At 44.5% G+C, this 16,759-nt stretch overlaps 2 protein-coding genes across 3 annotated transcripts; one reads left to right on the top strand and one right to left on the bottom strand.

Annotated features, from left to right (window-relative positions):
* The first annotated feature begins 2,585 nt into the window (after window positions 1-2,585).
* LOC123130971 (probable hexosyltransferase MUCI70) lies at window positions 2,586-6,330 on the top strand. 2 transcript variants are annotated; one of them, XM_044550753.1, is made up of 8 exons: window positions 2,586-2,868; window positions 3,463-3,556; window positions 3,648-3,697; window positions 4,048-4,403; window positions 4,600-4,811; window positions 5,110-5,366; window positions 5,443-5,621; window positions 5,758-6,330. In XM_044550753.1, the coding sequence occupies exons 1-8, from the start codon at window positions 2,697-2,699 to the stop codon at window positions 5,869-5,871; spliced, it is 1,434 nt and encodes a 477-aa protein (XP_044406688.1). In that variant the 5' UTR covers window positions 2,586-2,696; the 3' UTR covers window positions 5,872-6,330. The 2 variants fall into 2 exon arrangements, with proteins under 2 accessions (XP_044406688.1, XP_044406689.1); XM_044550754.1 differs by lacking the exon at window positions 2,586-2,868 and adding an exon at window positions 2,989-3,055.
* A 2,105-nt stretch (window positions 6,331-8,435) lies between these two features.
* LOC123128377 (cullin-3A) lies at window positions 8,436-11,767 on the bottom strand. Its single transcript, XM_044548360.1, has 2 exons — window positions 11,462-11,767; window positions 8,436-10,652 (listed from the first exon to the last, which is right to left on the bottom strand). The coding sequence occupies exons 1-2, from the start codon at window positions 11,629-11,631 to the stop codon at window positions 8,612-8,614; spliced, it is 2,211 nt and encodes a 736-aa protein (XP_044404295.1). The 5' UTR covers window positions 11,632-11,767; the 3' UTR covers window positions 8,436-8,611.
* Between the last annotated feature and the right edge of the window lie 4,992 nt (window positions 11,768-16,759).

The following is a 16,759-nucleotide window of genomic DNA, read 5'->3' as shown; positions in this document are numbered from 1 at the left end:
TTTTTTTTAAAAAAACCTTTAGTACCGGTTGGTAACACCAACCGGTACTAAAGGTCCCCCATGCCACGACGCGAGCTCACGCCACGTGGTGGGCCTTTAGTGACGGTTCGCGCCGAACCGGTACTAATGGGGGGGGGCCTTTAGCGCCCACACTTTAGTGCCGGTTACAGAACGGACACTAAAGGCCCTTACGAACCGGTTTTAAAGCTCCGTTTTTCTACTAGTGAAGGAAGGGCCTACTGCTCAAGATTCGAGGGAGAGGAGTCATGGTGCGAACCTCTCTCTATGCGGACGACAGCTGTGTTTGTAGTGCCGATCAAAAGAGATATGGACAACCTCGCGGCCATTTTGAGAGGTTTTGGTGAAGTCACCGGCCTGTGCACTAACTTCCATAAGAGCTCGATGGTTTCCATTCAGTGCAGCAATCTCGACTTGGGCCGCATCATGCAAGGGCTACCAGCTATTAGGGCTTCCTTTCTGCTTTATTATTGGGGACTCCGCTCTGTGTGTGGAAACTGAAGCTCGCTGACCTGCAATTTCTTGTGGATAAGGTGGCAAGCAGATTGACAACATATGAGGGTCAAAACATCACTATCATTGGGCGTGCAACACTTGTCAAGTCGGTTCTCGCTTCCCAAGTGGTCTACTTCATCGCGCTGCTTGTCATACAACCCACCATCCTGCAAAACATCGACAAGCTTGAGTGGGCCTTCCTATGGTCAGGGTCGGATAAGACAATCGGGGCAAAAATGCAAGGTCAATTGGGACATTGTGAGTCGACCGCTTGCCTATGATGGACTTGGTGCCCTCAACACCAACAAGTTCACGCGGGCCTTGCGTTTGCGATGGCCTTGGTAAGAGTGGAAGGAGCCCATAAAGTTGTGGGTCGGGAGAGGAACCCGTGTGATGAGGAAGACCTCAACTTTTTCTATGCATGTACCACCATCACGATCGGGAATGGTACGATAACTCCTTTTTGGGGCTCCTCTTGGCTTCTTGGACACAAGCTCAAAGACATTGCTCCGCTCATTTACGAGGCTTCGTCCCGGAAGCACTGGAAGATACGGGGGCCCGTGGATCCTCAAAATCAGACGGAAACGCGTGGATCCTCAAAATTAGACTAACCGCATCATTTTCCATCGAGCATGTCACACAATTCTTCAACCTTTTGGATGCTACTTCATGAGGTGCCCCTTGATGAGCTTGTTGAGGATGAGATCATATGGAAGCACATAGAATCTGGCCACTACTCTGCGGCCTTTGCTTACAAGACGCAGTTTTTGGGCTTGGTCCTCTCCCCCATGGACCAAATGGTTTGGATGCCGCTTCACTCTCAGGCTTTGGAGTATGGTTATTCAGAAAAATGTCGCATCTACGACATGGACACGTCTGCATGGCACTTCTTCGACTCTGTTCATGCGTGGTGGGCGAGCACGAGCGTTGTGGGTAGGGCCGGCTCTGGCCCAGGGCAAGAAGGGCGACGGCCTGGGGCCAGACAAACTAGGGGCCCATATCTGCTACGTAAGTAGAGAAAAGAAGGCCCATCTATCAATTATACACGCACGGCAAGGTTCAAGTCTGTAGCAAATACGCACGGAACCTGAAAAAAATTGCAAGTACGCACTGATGCACTGCCGCACACTCGCAGTAGATGTTTTGAGAAGTACAGAAATGAAGGCTTTGTCTCCAATTCAAATAGTCTTTAGAAAAGAGACAAGAATACCTATCAAATATTTGATGCTAATTAAAGTTTATCAGTGTTTATGGCTTTACAATTATTTTATGCACTCATGTATTCAGTCAACTTTTTTCACTGTGGGGCCCACTGGTAGTTTGCCCTAGGGCCTCTGGAATCCTAGAGCCGGCCCTGGTTGTGGGCATCGCCGACCGAAAAGCGAAGGCATCGATTATCATGCTGGCGTCGTGGGTCATTTGGAATGAGTGTAACGCAAGAGTGTTCAGGCAAAAGAGCGCACCTCCGCAAATTTTGCTCAACATCATTGTCGACGACGCAAACCTTTGGATCAAAGCGAGGGCAAAGAAATTAGGGTCTTTTATTATTGCAAGAATAATTGTCATGTCGTAACATAGGTGTGTGTTATAACAAACTCTTCTTCTTCTTATTCAATATATAAATGAGGCAAATCTTTTGCCTCTTTTTCGAAAATAAATAAATTGTCACGTATTGTAACCACCGTGAGATCGGAAAAGAAAAACATCAGGCCAAATCATACGAGAGCATACAGCTTTTCCCAAAAGGAAAATCAGAGCAAGTACTTCCTCCGTCACAGTTTAAAAGGCACAGTTAAATTTATGTGCGTTTTCACAATAGACAAGGTTTAGGGCGCATTGCATTTATTTCTAATAGTTAATTAGTACTCCGATATACTATTTCTATATGCATGCGTAGTGTGAATGTTATTTTTTAGCCCATCTCACAACCAATAGATAACCACTTAGGTTTCAGAGAATTTCTAAACGCGCCTTCTAAACTCTAAACTGTGACGGAGGAAGTAATTACATGCACATTATTGTATCCGAAAATGTCTGTTGACGAGAAATCGGGCGCGCTGTCGCGCCCCCCAAAATAGGGAGAAACAGGGCGGAAGACACGGGAACAGCCGCAAGAGAAACGCGCAGGGAGGGGATTTCGCCGCCGCTCGCGACCCACCGGAGCGAGCGCCGCGCTGGGGCATATGGCGGAGCACCGCCTGCCGACAACCGGCCCGCCCCCCGCGGCCGGGCCCCGCCGCCATTCCCGACGGCCGCGGCGCCGTTGCCGCCTGCTCCTCCCCCCGACCTTCGCCCTGGCGCTCCTCTCCCTCGCCTACCTCTCCTTCTCCTCCCACGCCAGCCTCCCCTTCCACAGTAAGCTCTCCTCCCGCCACCCTGCACAAGTGCGGTTTGCTGCAATGTAGGCGAACAGACCGCGATTGATAATTCACGGGATCATTGTTCTCTATAATTTGCCATTGCGGGGAAGCAATTAGACAATCTGATGGCATGGGCAGCATCAGAGTTTTGGATATACACTCGGATTCGTCAAGGCGTAGATGTACGAGCTGTTTTAGCTTGCAAAACGATCTTATATTATGGGCCGGAGGGAGTACTAAATATTTGTATCATGTCTAGCTCTTAAGGTTGCGGTCAAGTCAGTAGAAGTGTGGTGAAATTCAGTGCTACATGGTGTACTTAATTGTACGAAATAAATTGCAACTGGCTCCACCTCTTTGTGTTGTCACTTACCAGGTTATGAAATTATCCATTGTCATCATGTGATTTAAGTGCGGCAAAATTGAGTAATTCAGTTAAGAAAAACAAAATTGTGTAATGAGGAATTTTACTGCTGAACCCCGCTATCTAGAATCTTCGTGTAACTCAGATACTTGTTAGAGTGACACAGGCATTTTTGGTTAACAATATTCCAAACTTCTCACAAATCGACAATGTTCTGCTATGCAGCGATACACCAAGGTCCGGCCAACAGGGAGAATGTTGGAAAGGGAATGGATAAGAGAGACAAACGCAATACCACTGTCAAGGAAAATATCTCTATGTAAGTGCACATTTACCATTTTCCATATGTCAATATGTACTTGTGTATATGCGCATACCTTCGGGTATCATCAGATTTGCCTTTATGTCAGGACTATAGACAAGTCAGAACCCTTCATCAAAGGAAGAAAGAAAAAGCATTGTAAGAGATACTCTGGACTCTACTCTCTAAACGTTGAGTTCCTACAACATTGTCATTTTAAACCTTTGTAAGATAAATCTGTTATCCAATTTTTATCTTGGATGTACTCAGTTGGAACAAACATGTTGATAAGATCTCATGGTTCTACATTCAAAATATCTACTCTCATATTTTCTACCTTGATTAATGCTGTTCATAGCTCAAACTTGACACAAAGCCTGACACTAGGCATTTCCTAACCTATTTATTTGCTAAATGGAACCATGTAAATGATATTAATTTTTGCATGTTTCTCGGTTCTATATTAGTTACTTTTGTTGTCAACTTACATACATAATGTAATATTGCAGATGGGCCCTGTGAAATTGAGTTTTTGCCGTCGGTTGACAATCTTGTGGAGCCTGCTGACTACAGCAATTTTACACAGTTCTTGTTGAAGTATATCTTGAATGAGGGACATTTGATTGGTAATGGATTTTTTGAACCATTGTTTGCTGGGCACCAGAGTCTTCGGGAAAGAGAGGAAACATATTATGCAAAAAACCAAAGTCTTCACTGTGGTTTTGTAGATGGTCCAGAGGGTTACCCCAGTAGTGGATTTGATTTGGATGAACATGACAGGGCTTATATGGCTACCTGCCGTGTGGTGGTGTCATCATGCATTTTTGGAGGCTCTGATTACTTAAGGAGACCAACTAAAAGCAGAGTAATGTTCTTGTTCCTTTTTTGTGCATGCATTCTTAACAAGTACCATGTTTTTCAGATGCAAAATGGCAAGTCACCATCATTTCCTCCTAGGCAATCTCTTTGTGTTTTTTCAATCTCATGGTGATTGCATGCTTTTCTCTCTTTATTACACTGTTTCAGAAACATTATCATTTACCAGTTTAAAAATCTCACAGATTGGCTCATACTCTAAGAAGAATGTGTGCTTCATCATGTTCCTGGATGAGCTAACGTTGACAACCCTTTCCTCTGAAGGACACGTCCCTGATGAAAATGGATCCATTGGTCTTTGGAGAATTGTTGTAGTTAAGAATTTACCCTACAAAGATATGCGGAGAGCAGGAAAGGTGCCAAAACTTCTGGCTCACCAACTCTTCCCATCTGCCTTGTAAGTTTTTTGCTGATGTATTTGTCCATAATATCTAGTTGCATGGAGATTCTGTATAGTACTCTATACTCCTTGCAGAATAAAATTATATAAATTCTAAAGCACGCGGAGTTAGTTCGTTACTACTTATTAGCTGGTTGATTGCTGATGTATGTCATCTCATCAACTACTAATGTAGTTTAGGATCTTAGTTTTTATTAGCTTTCTTTTAACTGGCACATATATGTATTTTCCTATACATATTACCACTACATGCATTTTCTTCTCCATGGCTAACATAACACATTTTACCTGTTAGGTACTCCATCTGGTTGGATAGCAAATTGCGTCTTCATGCTGATCCAATGCTTATCATTGAGTATTTCTTATGGAGAAAGAAAGCAGAGTACGCCATTTCAGTGCACTATGATCGCACCTGTGTCTGGGAGGAGGTGCTTCAGAACAAGCGCTTAAACAAGTACAATCACACTGCTATCGATGAGCAATTTTACTTTTATCAGTCTGACGGCCTTGTGAAGTTTAATGCCTCTGGCCACGATCCTGTTCTACCAAGTTGTAAGTAGCATTTACTTATGTTTGATAAATTCTCCTATGAGTAAATGAGTTGATCGAGTGTATAACAATTTTGCAGATGTGCCCAAAGGATCTTTCATCGTGCGTGCCCATACACCAATGTCTAATTTATTTTCATGCCTTTGGTTCAATGAGGTCAACCGTTTCACTTCACGTGATCAATTGAGTTTTACATACACTTACTTGAAGCTCAGGAGAATGAACGCTGGAAGATATTTTCAACTAAATATGTTTAAGGTAATAAATGTCCTGATATGCTGTATTTTATCTTAGTTAATACGTACTTGATAATAATTACTGTCAATGGTAGTTCATTCCTACACAGGGTACATAGAATCTTAATATGGTTCTTTTCATCTTATTGTTAAAACAGGACTGTGAAAGAAGAGCAGTAGCTAAACTGTTCCATCACCGAACTAATGGATCTACAGATCCACCCCCAACAAACCTTCGTACGGATAAAAATCATTCATCGATGCCAAGCTAAGACTGCCATTGACGAACTAGAAGCTAAACTCCTTTAATGGAAGATCTCGATGCTAGCAGACAGGAAGCGGGCCGCCGCCTGCACCCCTACATGGAATTCTTTTTCGCTGCTGCCTCCTGGTTTCCACAGTTTCCAGACGCGGGAGAAATCTTACAGAGCAGCACTGTATTCTGCTGCGATCAGAGGAGCAGAAAACGGGCAGTTTCAGGTTCCAACCATGCAGGCTTTTACTCGCAAAGTCGTTGGTGGAAGAGATACATATCGGGGAAAATACCCTTTGGAACATGGTGGTAATTACACCTGATAAATGATTTTATTTTTAAAAAATTCAGAAAAAGTCAAAACGTTCCAAAACTTCTTCCCAACAAATTTGAGCTGTCGTTTCTGCCGTACCAAAATATTCTGTAATGAAATATTCTCTGACAAAAATGACAAATTGCCCAGGACATATAGCATGAACAGTATCTCGTATATAGCGACAAATTTGTTTTTTTTACGTCCACAACAACATGAAAGTCATTTCTTCACGAAAGATTTTATACAAGGCAACAATAAATCTCCTTTATTTGCAAAATGTTTCAGATTTTTTGACTTTCTTACAAATTATTATTTTTCTTAAAAAAAGGGTGTAATTACATCCGAGAGCGAAACGTTCACTTCCGCAGGATAATGTTGTGAATTTCAACTCACTGATGTTCTGATAGTCATTGCTCAGTCAAAGAACGGGAGTATGAGTAGGAGAGCAGGTATCATTTTCAGTGTACGAAGAGATAATTCCTGGAGATTCCTTATTTTTAGTACGACGGAAGTTGTATCTTCTTCTTTTTAATCAATGTATGTAGTCTCTCCGTCCCGCCTTTTTTGATACTATGCTAGTGTTAAAAAACGTCTTACATTTTAAAACGGAGGAAGTACTTTCTAATTTTTGGATCAGTGATTGTTGGTCGTATTCAACAGGAAAAAATCAGGCGCCAATTGCAAACCTTTTAACAAGTATAATATTGCACTGGTTTTCCATTTTATGTAAGCGCCTCAGCTCCACGAAAGGTAGCATTTGGATGTGGGAAACGTTTCTCCTCAGCCAGCTGATCCACGAAAAACATCAAGTGCTCGCACTGCCATTGGATGGGCATCAATCGCACACACTGCTCTTTCAAAGCACCCGCGCGCTCAGCATATCCTTATCCACACATAAAATGACAGCTTTGCCCATGCGTAAGACTTGACAAGATTTTGTATTCATGGGTAATGGACCCCATAAAATAATACTGTATATGTGTAGGACATGAGTATGAAATTTTGGTCATGGGCAACTCAATGAATACCCAGAAAAAAATTAATAAATAAAAATAACTCCTATTGAAATGTGGGGTCAACAGTTCAACACCCACTCCTATGGCCAAACCCGATCCCTTATTCCAATAAATAAAAAGAGAGAGGGATGGCTAGAGGAGAGGGGCAATCACACGGCGGGCATCAGACGACTTGCGGCCCGGCCGATCTTTGCCAAAGATCAGTCGGATGGGCAGTACATTCTGTTATTCTAAACAAACTTGGAAGCAACAGTAACCAATTTTAGTGTTAAAATGCTAGCGCAATGAAACAAGCAGCGAATGTAAACGTTGATAGTGTCTGGCGTTCTTCACATGCATCAGAACCGACAAGGAAACACAACATCCAAAAAAAGAGAAAGAAAACACAACATCCAATATCCAAGAAGAGAGAAAGGAAATTCGGAATGAACCTAACGTAAATGCATCATGGATTGGGGTAAATCCCCATTTCAGCCGATCAATAACATAAATGCATCATGGATTGGGTACAAAAAACGATGTACATGGCATTGTGCATATGAAACTGAATTCCAGAAGAAGCAGAGAGCAATAATATTTTCTGAACCAATTATGCATAGCCTATGTAATATGAAACTGATTACTACCCAGATTCAACATAGCTTATGTAATCTCTTTCAGATTCAGCCTGCATTTCCCGTTCCAGTACCAGTTCAATGTAGATGGCATTGTGCATATGAAACTGAATCCAGAACTTGGCCTTTTTTTCATTTCGTTTTGGAAGAAAAATCACAGCCTGATGCAGTTCTTTATGGTTCAGAACATTAACCGCGACACGACTGGGAAATGTTTAGAGAAGAATCCAGACACACTGTTTATCTTCAACAATTTGGCAAAAAGATTCCACATCATTAAGCTGGGGATGAATCTTGACAGAGGCAGAACAGAAGCGTGCACACACTCATGTGTGTGCATCTTAGCGTGCAGGAGCATACACAATTTGCATTCAGGTCCGTCAAAGTTACATGTACAATACAAATACTAGATGCAGAATTGCAGATACTTTAAGAAACTAGCAGATCTTCTAGGTGAAATGGCTGGTGGAACAAAGAATAGGGCCTCCTTGATTCAAATGATTTTTTATAGGAAACACGGCATCCAAGAGAAGAGAAGGAGAATGCAACATCCAATATCCAAGAAAAGAGAAGAGAAGGAAATTCTGAATGAACAAGTGTGCATAACATAAATGCTTGGCTAGTAGACCTGTTGCAGTGATTGGGTAAAGTCTCCATTTCAATCCGTTGATAACCAAATTCAACAACTGCTATGATTTCAGTGGACAGTGCCCAACAAATAAAACTGAACTCAAGCACAAGGGGAAATGTTTACAGGAATACAAGGAAGCCACCTGCTCATGAAATATCTCTTAACATTCACATGCTGGCTTTTTATGCAAGATAGCGGTATAATTTTCTATCTGCTTTGTCCCTCTCTAAGAATTCGCGCTCGATCAGAGATTCTATGCGTTTCTTTATGATAACAGGGTTCGGCAAGAACCGTGCTTGCAATTGCTTGGTAACCTCAGATACAATACTGTTATGATCCAAGACCCTCCTAGATTTCATGATCCTGACGATGGCAGCCTCAATCTGAGGTTTCCTGTCCTCCTCAACTCGCTGGCGGGTCTCCTGCTTCTCTGGCTCAGATTCCTTTGCTGCCACCACGGTCCCGATCTTCACCTTAACAAGCTTGCTTGTGAACTTGTCATTGAAGTAGAATGTGTCATCCTCTGATATGTCCTTGCTCATGGGCTCTTTACGGAGAACATTCTTCCCCTTGACACAAGCAAGAGACTGGAGACATCTCTTTAGGTCTGTGGAAGGTATCTCAGTAGCTTGCTCGATGTCTTTGTAGCTAAGTCCATCAGAGGTGTTAAACAACATCAGAACACACATCTGGTAAGTGGATACATTCAGCTCATGCTTCTGGCTTTTCCCAAACGTGGCCTTTATATCAGCTGTTCCCATATTTGTTTGCCATGTTAACCTCCGCCCACTGTGAGTTCCAAGATAATATCCACGGAATTTCTCACATACTGCAAGGATTTCAGGTGGAAGGCTGCAGGGAGGGCTGGGTTGTGTTGGCCAAGAGCCAGTTGTGAGGATGTGGACATCAAGTGTAGGGCCATCACCAAGTTCTTCGGATTTCTTGGCATAGAAATCCTGCATGGTGTCCTGAGATGTCTTCATGTCAGTGAACATGCCCTCTAATTTGGAGGTGAACTGGTACCCACATTCCGTCTTGAGTTTGACTATCATACTCCTCTCAGCATCATCAGAAACAGTTTTGCCAGACAGAAGCCTTTTTGCCAAATGCTGCTTATAGTACTTCTCAAACACATCCTTCTCCTGAAGGTACCGAAACAGCATCATGACTTTGTCCAGTATACCCTCCACATCCTCTTCTGTTGCCCCTTTCAGTCCTTTCCGGAGTTTGTCATCAACATACAGTGATATGAATTCAGGTGACCTGTTGTTTAAGTTGATGAAGAACTCAAAGGATGAATTCAGAGCATTTTGGAAGGTTTTATCATTGCCAAAAGCAACATTGATGATCTTATCATGCTTATCCTTCTCATTTAACAAGCACTGAACAAATTCCACTGGGTCTTTCAATCTCTCCGGATCTGTCACCAAGTGCTTCCCTGTTTCCCTCAGGTATGAAGTCATCATATCTCTGATTGTTGATAGACCATCAGGAACCCTTCGGAATAAGGCGTACATCCTACCCAAATCTTCATATTTGTCATCTATAAGCATGTTAACAAGGCCAGAGTTTTCCATGTGGACCAATCTATGCATGTGATTGGCTATCATCTCTTTCTCCACCACGCTAGTTATCTTTGCCTCACTGCCAGCATCCAAGTAGTGTGAGACACGCTCCATTTCCTCATTGAGCCGCCTCTCAGCCTTCTTAAGGTAGTTACCACAATCACAACACTCGATGAACTCTTGAGATTCCCCACTGTAGAAGCTAGCGGAAACTTCCAAAAATGGTTTCTCAAAATCATCTTGGTACACAGCAGGACCAAGATCCATTAACATCTTTGTAATGCTCCTCATCAGGCCTCTATTGATCACTTCACCCATTCTTTCTCTGTGAATAAGATCTAGAAGGGTGTCAAGCAGCCGACCATGGATCATTGGGTAGTGAATTATATGATCCCTCCACAAATTCAGACCAAGCTCATGAACAGGTGTCCTATGGGATGTTGGGACATAAGTCCGATCCATGTACATTAGAATATCCCGGATCATCTGCAATGCCTTGTTGTGATCCATCCACTTCGCATTCAGCTCTTCCAAAAACAAACCACCCTGTGCAGCCTCTATTGATTTTGATATTTCCTTCAATCGCCATGTCATAGTGCTCTCAAGGCCATTATAGAGCTTCTCGCCATACTTGTGAAGCACCATGTTGTAAGCACTCCTGCACATGGAAAATGAATTCACAAATTAGAGTAAGGCGACAACACAATAGCCCTTAGTAGGTTTTATACTAGATCCACCCCCCCCCCCCCCCTGCACCCTGTGCTCTTGCAGAATAGTAATTTACTACCAACTATCCAAATTCGGCGACATGAGAGTTCAACAAGCACTATGACTCAACGTTTATATGACAAGCAATTATCAATCATATGAATATCTGCATACAAATATCTATCAACTGCTAACAATATGCTGATCCAATCTGCCTTGCGGCTTGCTGATCCATCAGAGACAGCAAAGACTGATACAGACAGAAACATGTCTGCCCTATTTTATGTTCCGGGGAAGAACAAAAAATGGAAGACTAGAAAACCATGTTTTAAATGGAACGCCCATAGCCGAAACGGTGGAGAGTAAATTTGCCTTGAAATTCCTAGTTAAGAAGAGCTTTGTTACTTGACTGCTCACCTAGTGGAGCATAGCATCAACAGTTAACTGAGGTCTTCGGCCACAAAAGAAGCTAATTATTCCCGTAACATTGGTAGGACAACAAACACTGGAACGAAATCCTCTCTGATAGATCGCTTCCTGAGTATACTGCACAGGATACGAACATCCAGCCTTTTTCTTCACACGATACTATCACGCGCCAGTTCGAATTGCACACACGATCTGCCCTGGAACCGCATTTCCTCGGAATTCACGCGGGCAGAGACGGATGCACATCATCTAACCAAGCGGGAGCGAGAGCGAGCGCCGGCAAGATCAATCAGGCTAGCTTAGGGCGGGCAAGGGGGGTTGGGGGCCGACCTGTAGAGCTCCTCGAAGGAGAGGCCGCTGGCGTTGTGGTTGTAGATCTCGTGGATGGCGTGCTCGAGGACCTTCCATGTCCGCTCCGCGTACTTGGGGTCGAGCTCCACCCGGTGCTTGAACATCTCGATCTTGAAGTTGCGCTTCCTGGGCGGGCCTCCGCCGCTCATCGTCGCCGCCGCCGGTGCGCCCGCTTCGCCGCCGGCGGCTGGCTAGGGTTTTCGGGCCCGCGGGGTGGGTGGACGGGACGGGGGGAGTGGGGGAGCAGAGGCGATGGACGGAGGAAAAGGGGGAAAAGAAAACGAGGGCATTCTTGCCTCTCTGGCCGTCCCGTGCTGATTCGGGTTTGTTTCCAGGGAGGGACGGTGGGTTATTTTCCCCCCTCGGAAGGAGGGGGATTTCACTGCAGTGGTCAGTCAGTTATTACAGTCTTACAGACAGTTTGGTAATCCTATACACACCTATGATGAGAAGTGATTTTACCGAATCCACCGAACCCTGACAGCTGCAGGGACAAACTCAAAAGAGGCACGGCTTGTTTTGGCATTCCATTTCCTGAATTTATTTCAAGTTTTCTGGCGCTATTTTTTCAATGGTATAATGTGTTTATCCACAATGATGTATTTATGATCACTTCGTCAGTCTCAAAATATGTGGGATACTCGTAGGGATAAACAATATGTGCGCGCCTTCATAAGAAGTAAGTGTATGTGCATGTATAAAATTGGCATTTCAGAATGAATTTGGTACCACTAATGAGAACTAATAAGGGCATGATGGCAGTACGATTGCACGCACAAAGAAATGATAAAAATAACGCCTGTCTCCATGGCGCAATGCAATTTTTATTGGAAATATGCCCTAGAGGCAATAATAAAAGGATTATTATTATATTTCTTTGTTCATGATAATTGTCTTTATTCATGCTATAATTGTGTTATCCGGAAATCGTAATACATGTGTGAATAATAGGCACCAACATGTCCCTAGTAAGCCTCTAGTTGACTAGCTCGTTGATCAACAGATAGTCATGGTTTCCTGACTATGGACATTGGATGTCATTGATAACGAGATCACATCATTAGGAGAATGATGTGATGGACAAGACCCAATCCTAAACATAGCACAAGATCATATAGTTCGTTTGCTAGAGTTTTTCAATGTCAAGTATCTTTTCCTTAGACCATGAGATCGTGTAACTCCCGGATACCGTAGGAGTGCTTTGGGTGTACCAAACGTCACAACGTAACTGGGTGACTATAAAGGTATACTACGGGTATCTCCGAAAGTGTCTGTTGGGTTGACACGGATCAAGACTGGGATTTGTCACTCCGTATGACGGAGAGGTATCACTGGGCCCACTCGGTAATGCATCATCATAATGAGCTCAAAGTGACCAAGTGTCTGGTCACGGGATCATGCATTACGGTACGAGTAAAGTGACTTGCCGGTAACGAGATTGAACGAGGTATTGGGATACCGACGATCGGATCTCGGGCAAGTAACATACCGATTGACGAAGGGAATTGTATACGGGGTTGCTTGAATCCTCGACATCGTGGTTCATCCGATGAGATCATCGAGGAGCATGTGGGAGCCAACATGGGTATCCAGATCCCGCTGTTGGTTATTGACCGGAGAGTCGTCTCGGTCATGTCTACATGTCTCCCGAACCCGTAGGGTCTACACACTTAAGGTTCGGTGACGCTAGGGTTGTAGGGATATGTATATGCAGTAACCCGAATGTTGTTCGGAGTCCCGGATGAGATCCCGGACGTCACGAGGAGTTCCGGAATGGTCCGGAGGTAAAGAATTATATATAGGAAGTGCTATTTCGGGCATCGGGACAAGTTTCGGGGTCACCGGTATTGTACCGGGACCACCGGAAGGGTCCCGGGGGTCCACCGGGTGGGGCGACCTGCCCCGGGGGGCCACATGGGCTGTAGGGGGTGCGCCTTGGCCTATATGGGCCAAGGGCACCAGCCCCAAGAGGCCCATGCGCCTAGGGTTCAAGGAAGGGAAGAGTCCCAAAGGGGGAAGGCACCTCCTAGGTGCCTTGGGGAGGAGGGATTCCTCCCTTGGCCGCACCCCCTAGGAGATTGGATCTCCTAGGGCCGGCGCCCCCCCTTGGCTCCCTATATATAGTGGGGGAAGGAGGGCCTCTCAAACCACGCCTTTGGTGCCTCCCTCTCCCTCTCCAACACCTCCTCCTCCTCCATAGAGCTTGGCGAAGCCCTGCCGGAGTACTGCAGCTCCATCACCACCACGCCGTCGTGCTGCTGCTGGAGCCATCTTCCTCAACCTCTCCTTCCCCCTTGCTGGATCAAGAAGAAGGAGACGTTACGCTGACCGTACGTGTGTTGAACGCGGAGGTGCCGTCCGTTCGGCGCTAGGATCTCCGGTGATTTGGATCACGTCGAGTACGCCTTCCTCATCCCCGTTCTTTGAACGCTTTCACGCGTGATGTACAAAGGTATGTAGATGTAATCCGATCACTCGTTGCTAGATGAACTCCTAGATGGATCTTGGTGAAACCGTAGGAAATTTTTGTTTTCTGCAACGTTCCCCAACAGTGGCATCATGAGCTAGGTCTATGCGTAGTTCTCTTGCACGAGTAGAACACAATTTGTTGTGGGCGTTGATGTTGTCAACTTTCTTGCCGCTACTAGTCTTATCTTGCTTCAACGGTATTGTGGGATGAAGCGGCCCGGACCAACCTTACACGTACGCTTACGTGAGACCGGTTCCACCGACTAACATGCACAAGTTGCATAAGGTGGCTGGCGGGTGTCTGTCTCTCCCACTTTAGTTGGAGCGGATTCGATGAAAAGGGTCCTTATGAAGGGTAAATAGAAGTTGACAAATCACGTTGTGGCTTTCACGTAGGTAAGAAAACGTTCTTGCTAGAACCCTATTTCAGCCACGTAAAACTTGCAACAACAATTAGAGGACGTCTAACTTGTTTTTGCAGCAAGTGCTTTGTGATATGATATGGCCAAAGTTGTGATGAATGATGAATGATATATATGTGATGTATGAGATGTTCATGCTATTGTAATAGGAATCACGACTTGCATGTCGATGAGTATGACAACCGGCAGGAGCCATAGGAGTTGTCTTTATTTTTTGTATGACCTGCGTGTCATTGAGAAACGCCATGTAAATTACTTTACTTTATTGCTAAACGCGTTAGCCATAGTAGTAGAAGTAATAGTTGGCGAGCAACTTCATGGAGACACGATGATGGAGATCATGATGATGGAGATCATGGTGTCATGCCGGTGACAAGATGATCATGGAGCCCCAAGATGGAGATCAAAGGAGCTATGTGATATTGGCCATATCATGTCACTATTATTATTTGATTGCATGTGATGTTTATCATGTTTTTGCATCTTGTTTACTTAGAACGACGGTAGTAAATAAGATGATCCCTCATAATAATTTCAAGAAAGTGTTCCCCCTAACTGTGCACCGTTGCGACAGTTCGTTGTTTCGAAGCACCACGTGATGATCGGGTGTGATAGATTCCAACGTTCACATACAACGGGTGTAAGACAGATTTACACATGCAAACACTTAGGTTGACTTGACGAGCCTAGCATGTACAGACATGGCCTCGGAACACAGAAGACCGAAAGGTCGAGCATGAGTCGTATAGAAGATACGATCAACATGAAGATGTTCACCGATGTTGACTAGTCCGTCTCACGTGATGATCGGACACGGCCTAGTTAACTCGGATCATGTTATACTTAGATTACAGGAGGGATGTCTATCTAAGTGGGAGTTCATTGAATAATTTGATTAGATGAACTTAATTATCATGAACTTAGTCTAAAATATTTACAATATGTCTTGTAGATCAAATGGCCAACGTAGTCCTCAACTTCAACGCGTTCCTAGAGAAAACCAAGCTGAAAGACGATGGCAGCAACTACACGGACTGGGTCCGGAACCTGAGGATCATCCTCATAGCTGCCAAGAAAGATTATGTCCTACAAGCACCGCTGGGTGACGCACCTGTTCTCCCTGCAGAACAAGACGTTATGAACGCTTGGCAGGCACGTACCGATGACTACTCCCTCGTTCAGTGCGGCATGCTTTACAGCTTAGAGCCGGGGCTCCAAAAGCGTTTTGAGAGACACGGAGCATATGAGATGTTCGAAGAGCTGAAAATGGTTTTCCAAGCTCATGCCCGGGTCGAGAGATATCAAGTCTCCGACAAGTTCTTCAGCTGTAAGATGGAGGAAAACAGTTCTGTCAGTGAGCACATACTCACTATGTCTGGGTTGCATAACCGCTTGACTCAGCTGGGAGTTAATCTCCCGGATGACGCGGTCATTGACAGAATCCTTCAGTCGCTTCCACCGAGCTACAAGAGCTTTGTGATGAACTTCAATATGCAGGGGATGGAAAAGACCATTCCTGAAGTATTTGCAATGCTGAAATCAGCAGAGGTAGAAGTCAAAAAGGAACATCAAGTGTTGATGGTGAATAAAACCACTAAGTTCAAGAAAGGCAAGGGTAAGAAAACCTTCAAGAAGGACGGCAAGGGAGTTGCCGCGCCCGGCAAGCAAGCTGCCGGGAAGAAGCCAAAGAATGGACCCAAGCCCGAGACTGAGTGCTTTTATTGCAAGGAAAGTGGTCACTGGAAGCGGAACTGCCCCAAATACTTAGCGGACAAGAAGGCCGGCAAAACAAAAGGTATATGTGATATACATGTAATTGATGTGTACCTTACCAGTACTCGTAGTAGCTCCTGGGTATTTGATACCGGTGCAGTTGCTCACATTTGTAACTCAAAGCAGGAGCTGCGGAATAAGCGGAGACTGGCGAAGGACGAGGTGACGATGCGCGTCGGGAATGGTTCCAAGGTCGATGTGATCGCCGTCGGCACGCTACCTCTACATTTACCTACGGGATTAGTTTTAAACCTCAATAATTGTTATTTAGTGCCAGCTTTGAGCATGAACATTGTATCAGGATCTCGTTTAATTCGAGATGGCTACTCATTTAAATCCGAGAATAATGGTTGTTCTATTTATATGAGAGATATGTTTTATGGTCATGCTCCGATGGTGAATGGTTTATTCTTAATGAATCTCGAGCGTAATGCTACACATGTTCATAGTGTGAGTACCAAAAGATGTAAGATTGATAATGATAGTCCCACATACTTGTGGCACTGCCGCCTTGGTCACATAGGTGTCAAACGCATGAAGAAGCTCCATGCTGATGGACTTTTAGAGTCTCTTGATTACGAATCATTTGACACGTGCGAACCATGCCTCATGG

The sequence above is a fragment of the Triticum aestivum genome, chromosome 6A, assembly GCF_018294505.1.
Source record: "Triticum aestivum cultivar Chinese Spring chromosome 6A, IWGSC CS RefSeq v2.1, whole genome shotgun sequence".
In the NCBI taxonomy this organism is placed as follows: Eukaryota; Viridiplantae; Streptophyta; class Magnoliopsida; order Poales; family Poaceae; genus Triticum; species Triticum aestivum.
Note: the sequence above shows the minus strand (reverse complement) of the source record. Positions and strands in the feature narration are given on the sequence as shown.

Coding starts and splice junctions, on each gene's coding strand:
- LOC123130971 (XM_044550753.1), top strand. CDS start 2,697: ATGGCGGAGCACCGCCTGCCGACAACCGGCCCGCCCCCCGCGGCCGGG. Junction 3,557..3,647: donor GTCAAGGAAAATATCTCTAT/GTAAGTGCACAT, acceptor CCTTTATGTCAG/GACTATAGACAAGTCAGAAC. Junction 4,404..4,599: donor GGAGACCAACTAAAAGCAGA/GTAATGTTCTTG, acceptor AAAATCTCACAG/ATTGGCTCATACTCTAAGAA.
- LOC123128377 (XM_044548360.1), bottom strand. CDS start 11,631: ATGAGCGGCGGAGGCCCGCCCAGGAAGCGCAACTTCAAGATCGAGATG. Junction 10,653..11,461: donor TCCTTCGAGGAGCTCTACAG/GTCGGCCCCCAA, acceptor TTCCATGTGCAG/GAGTGCTTACAACATGGTGC.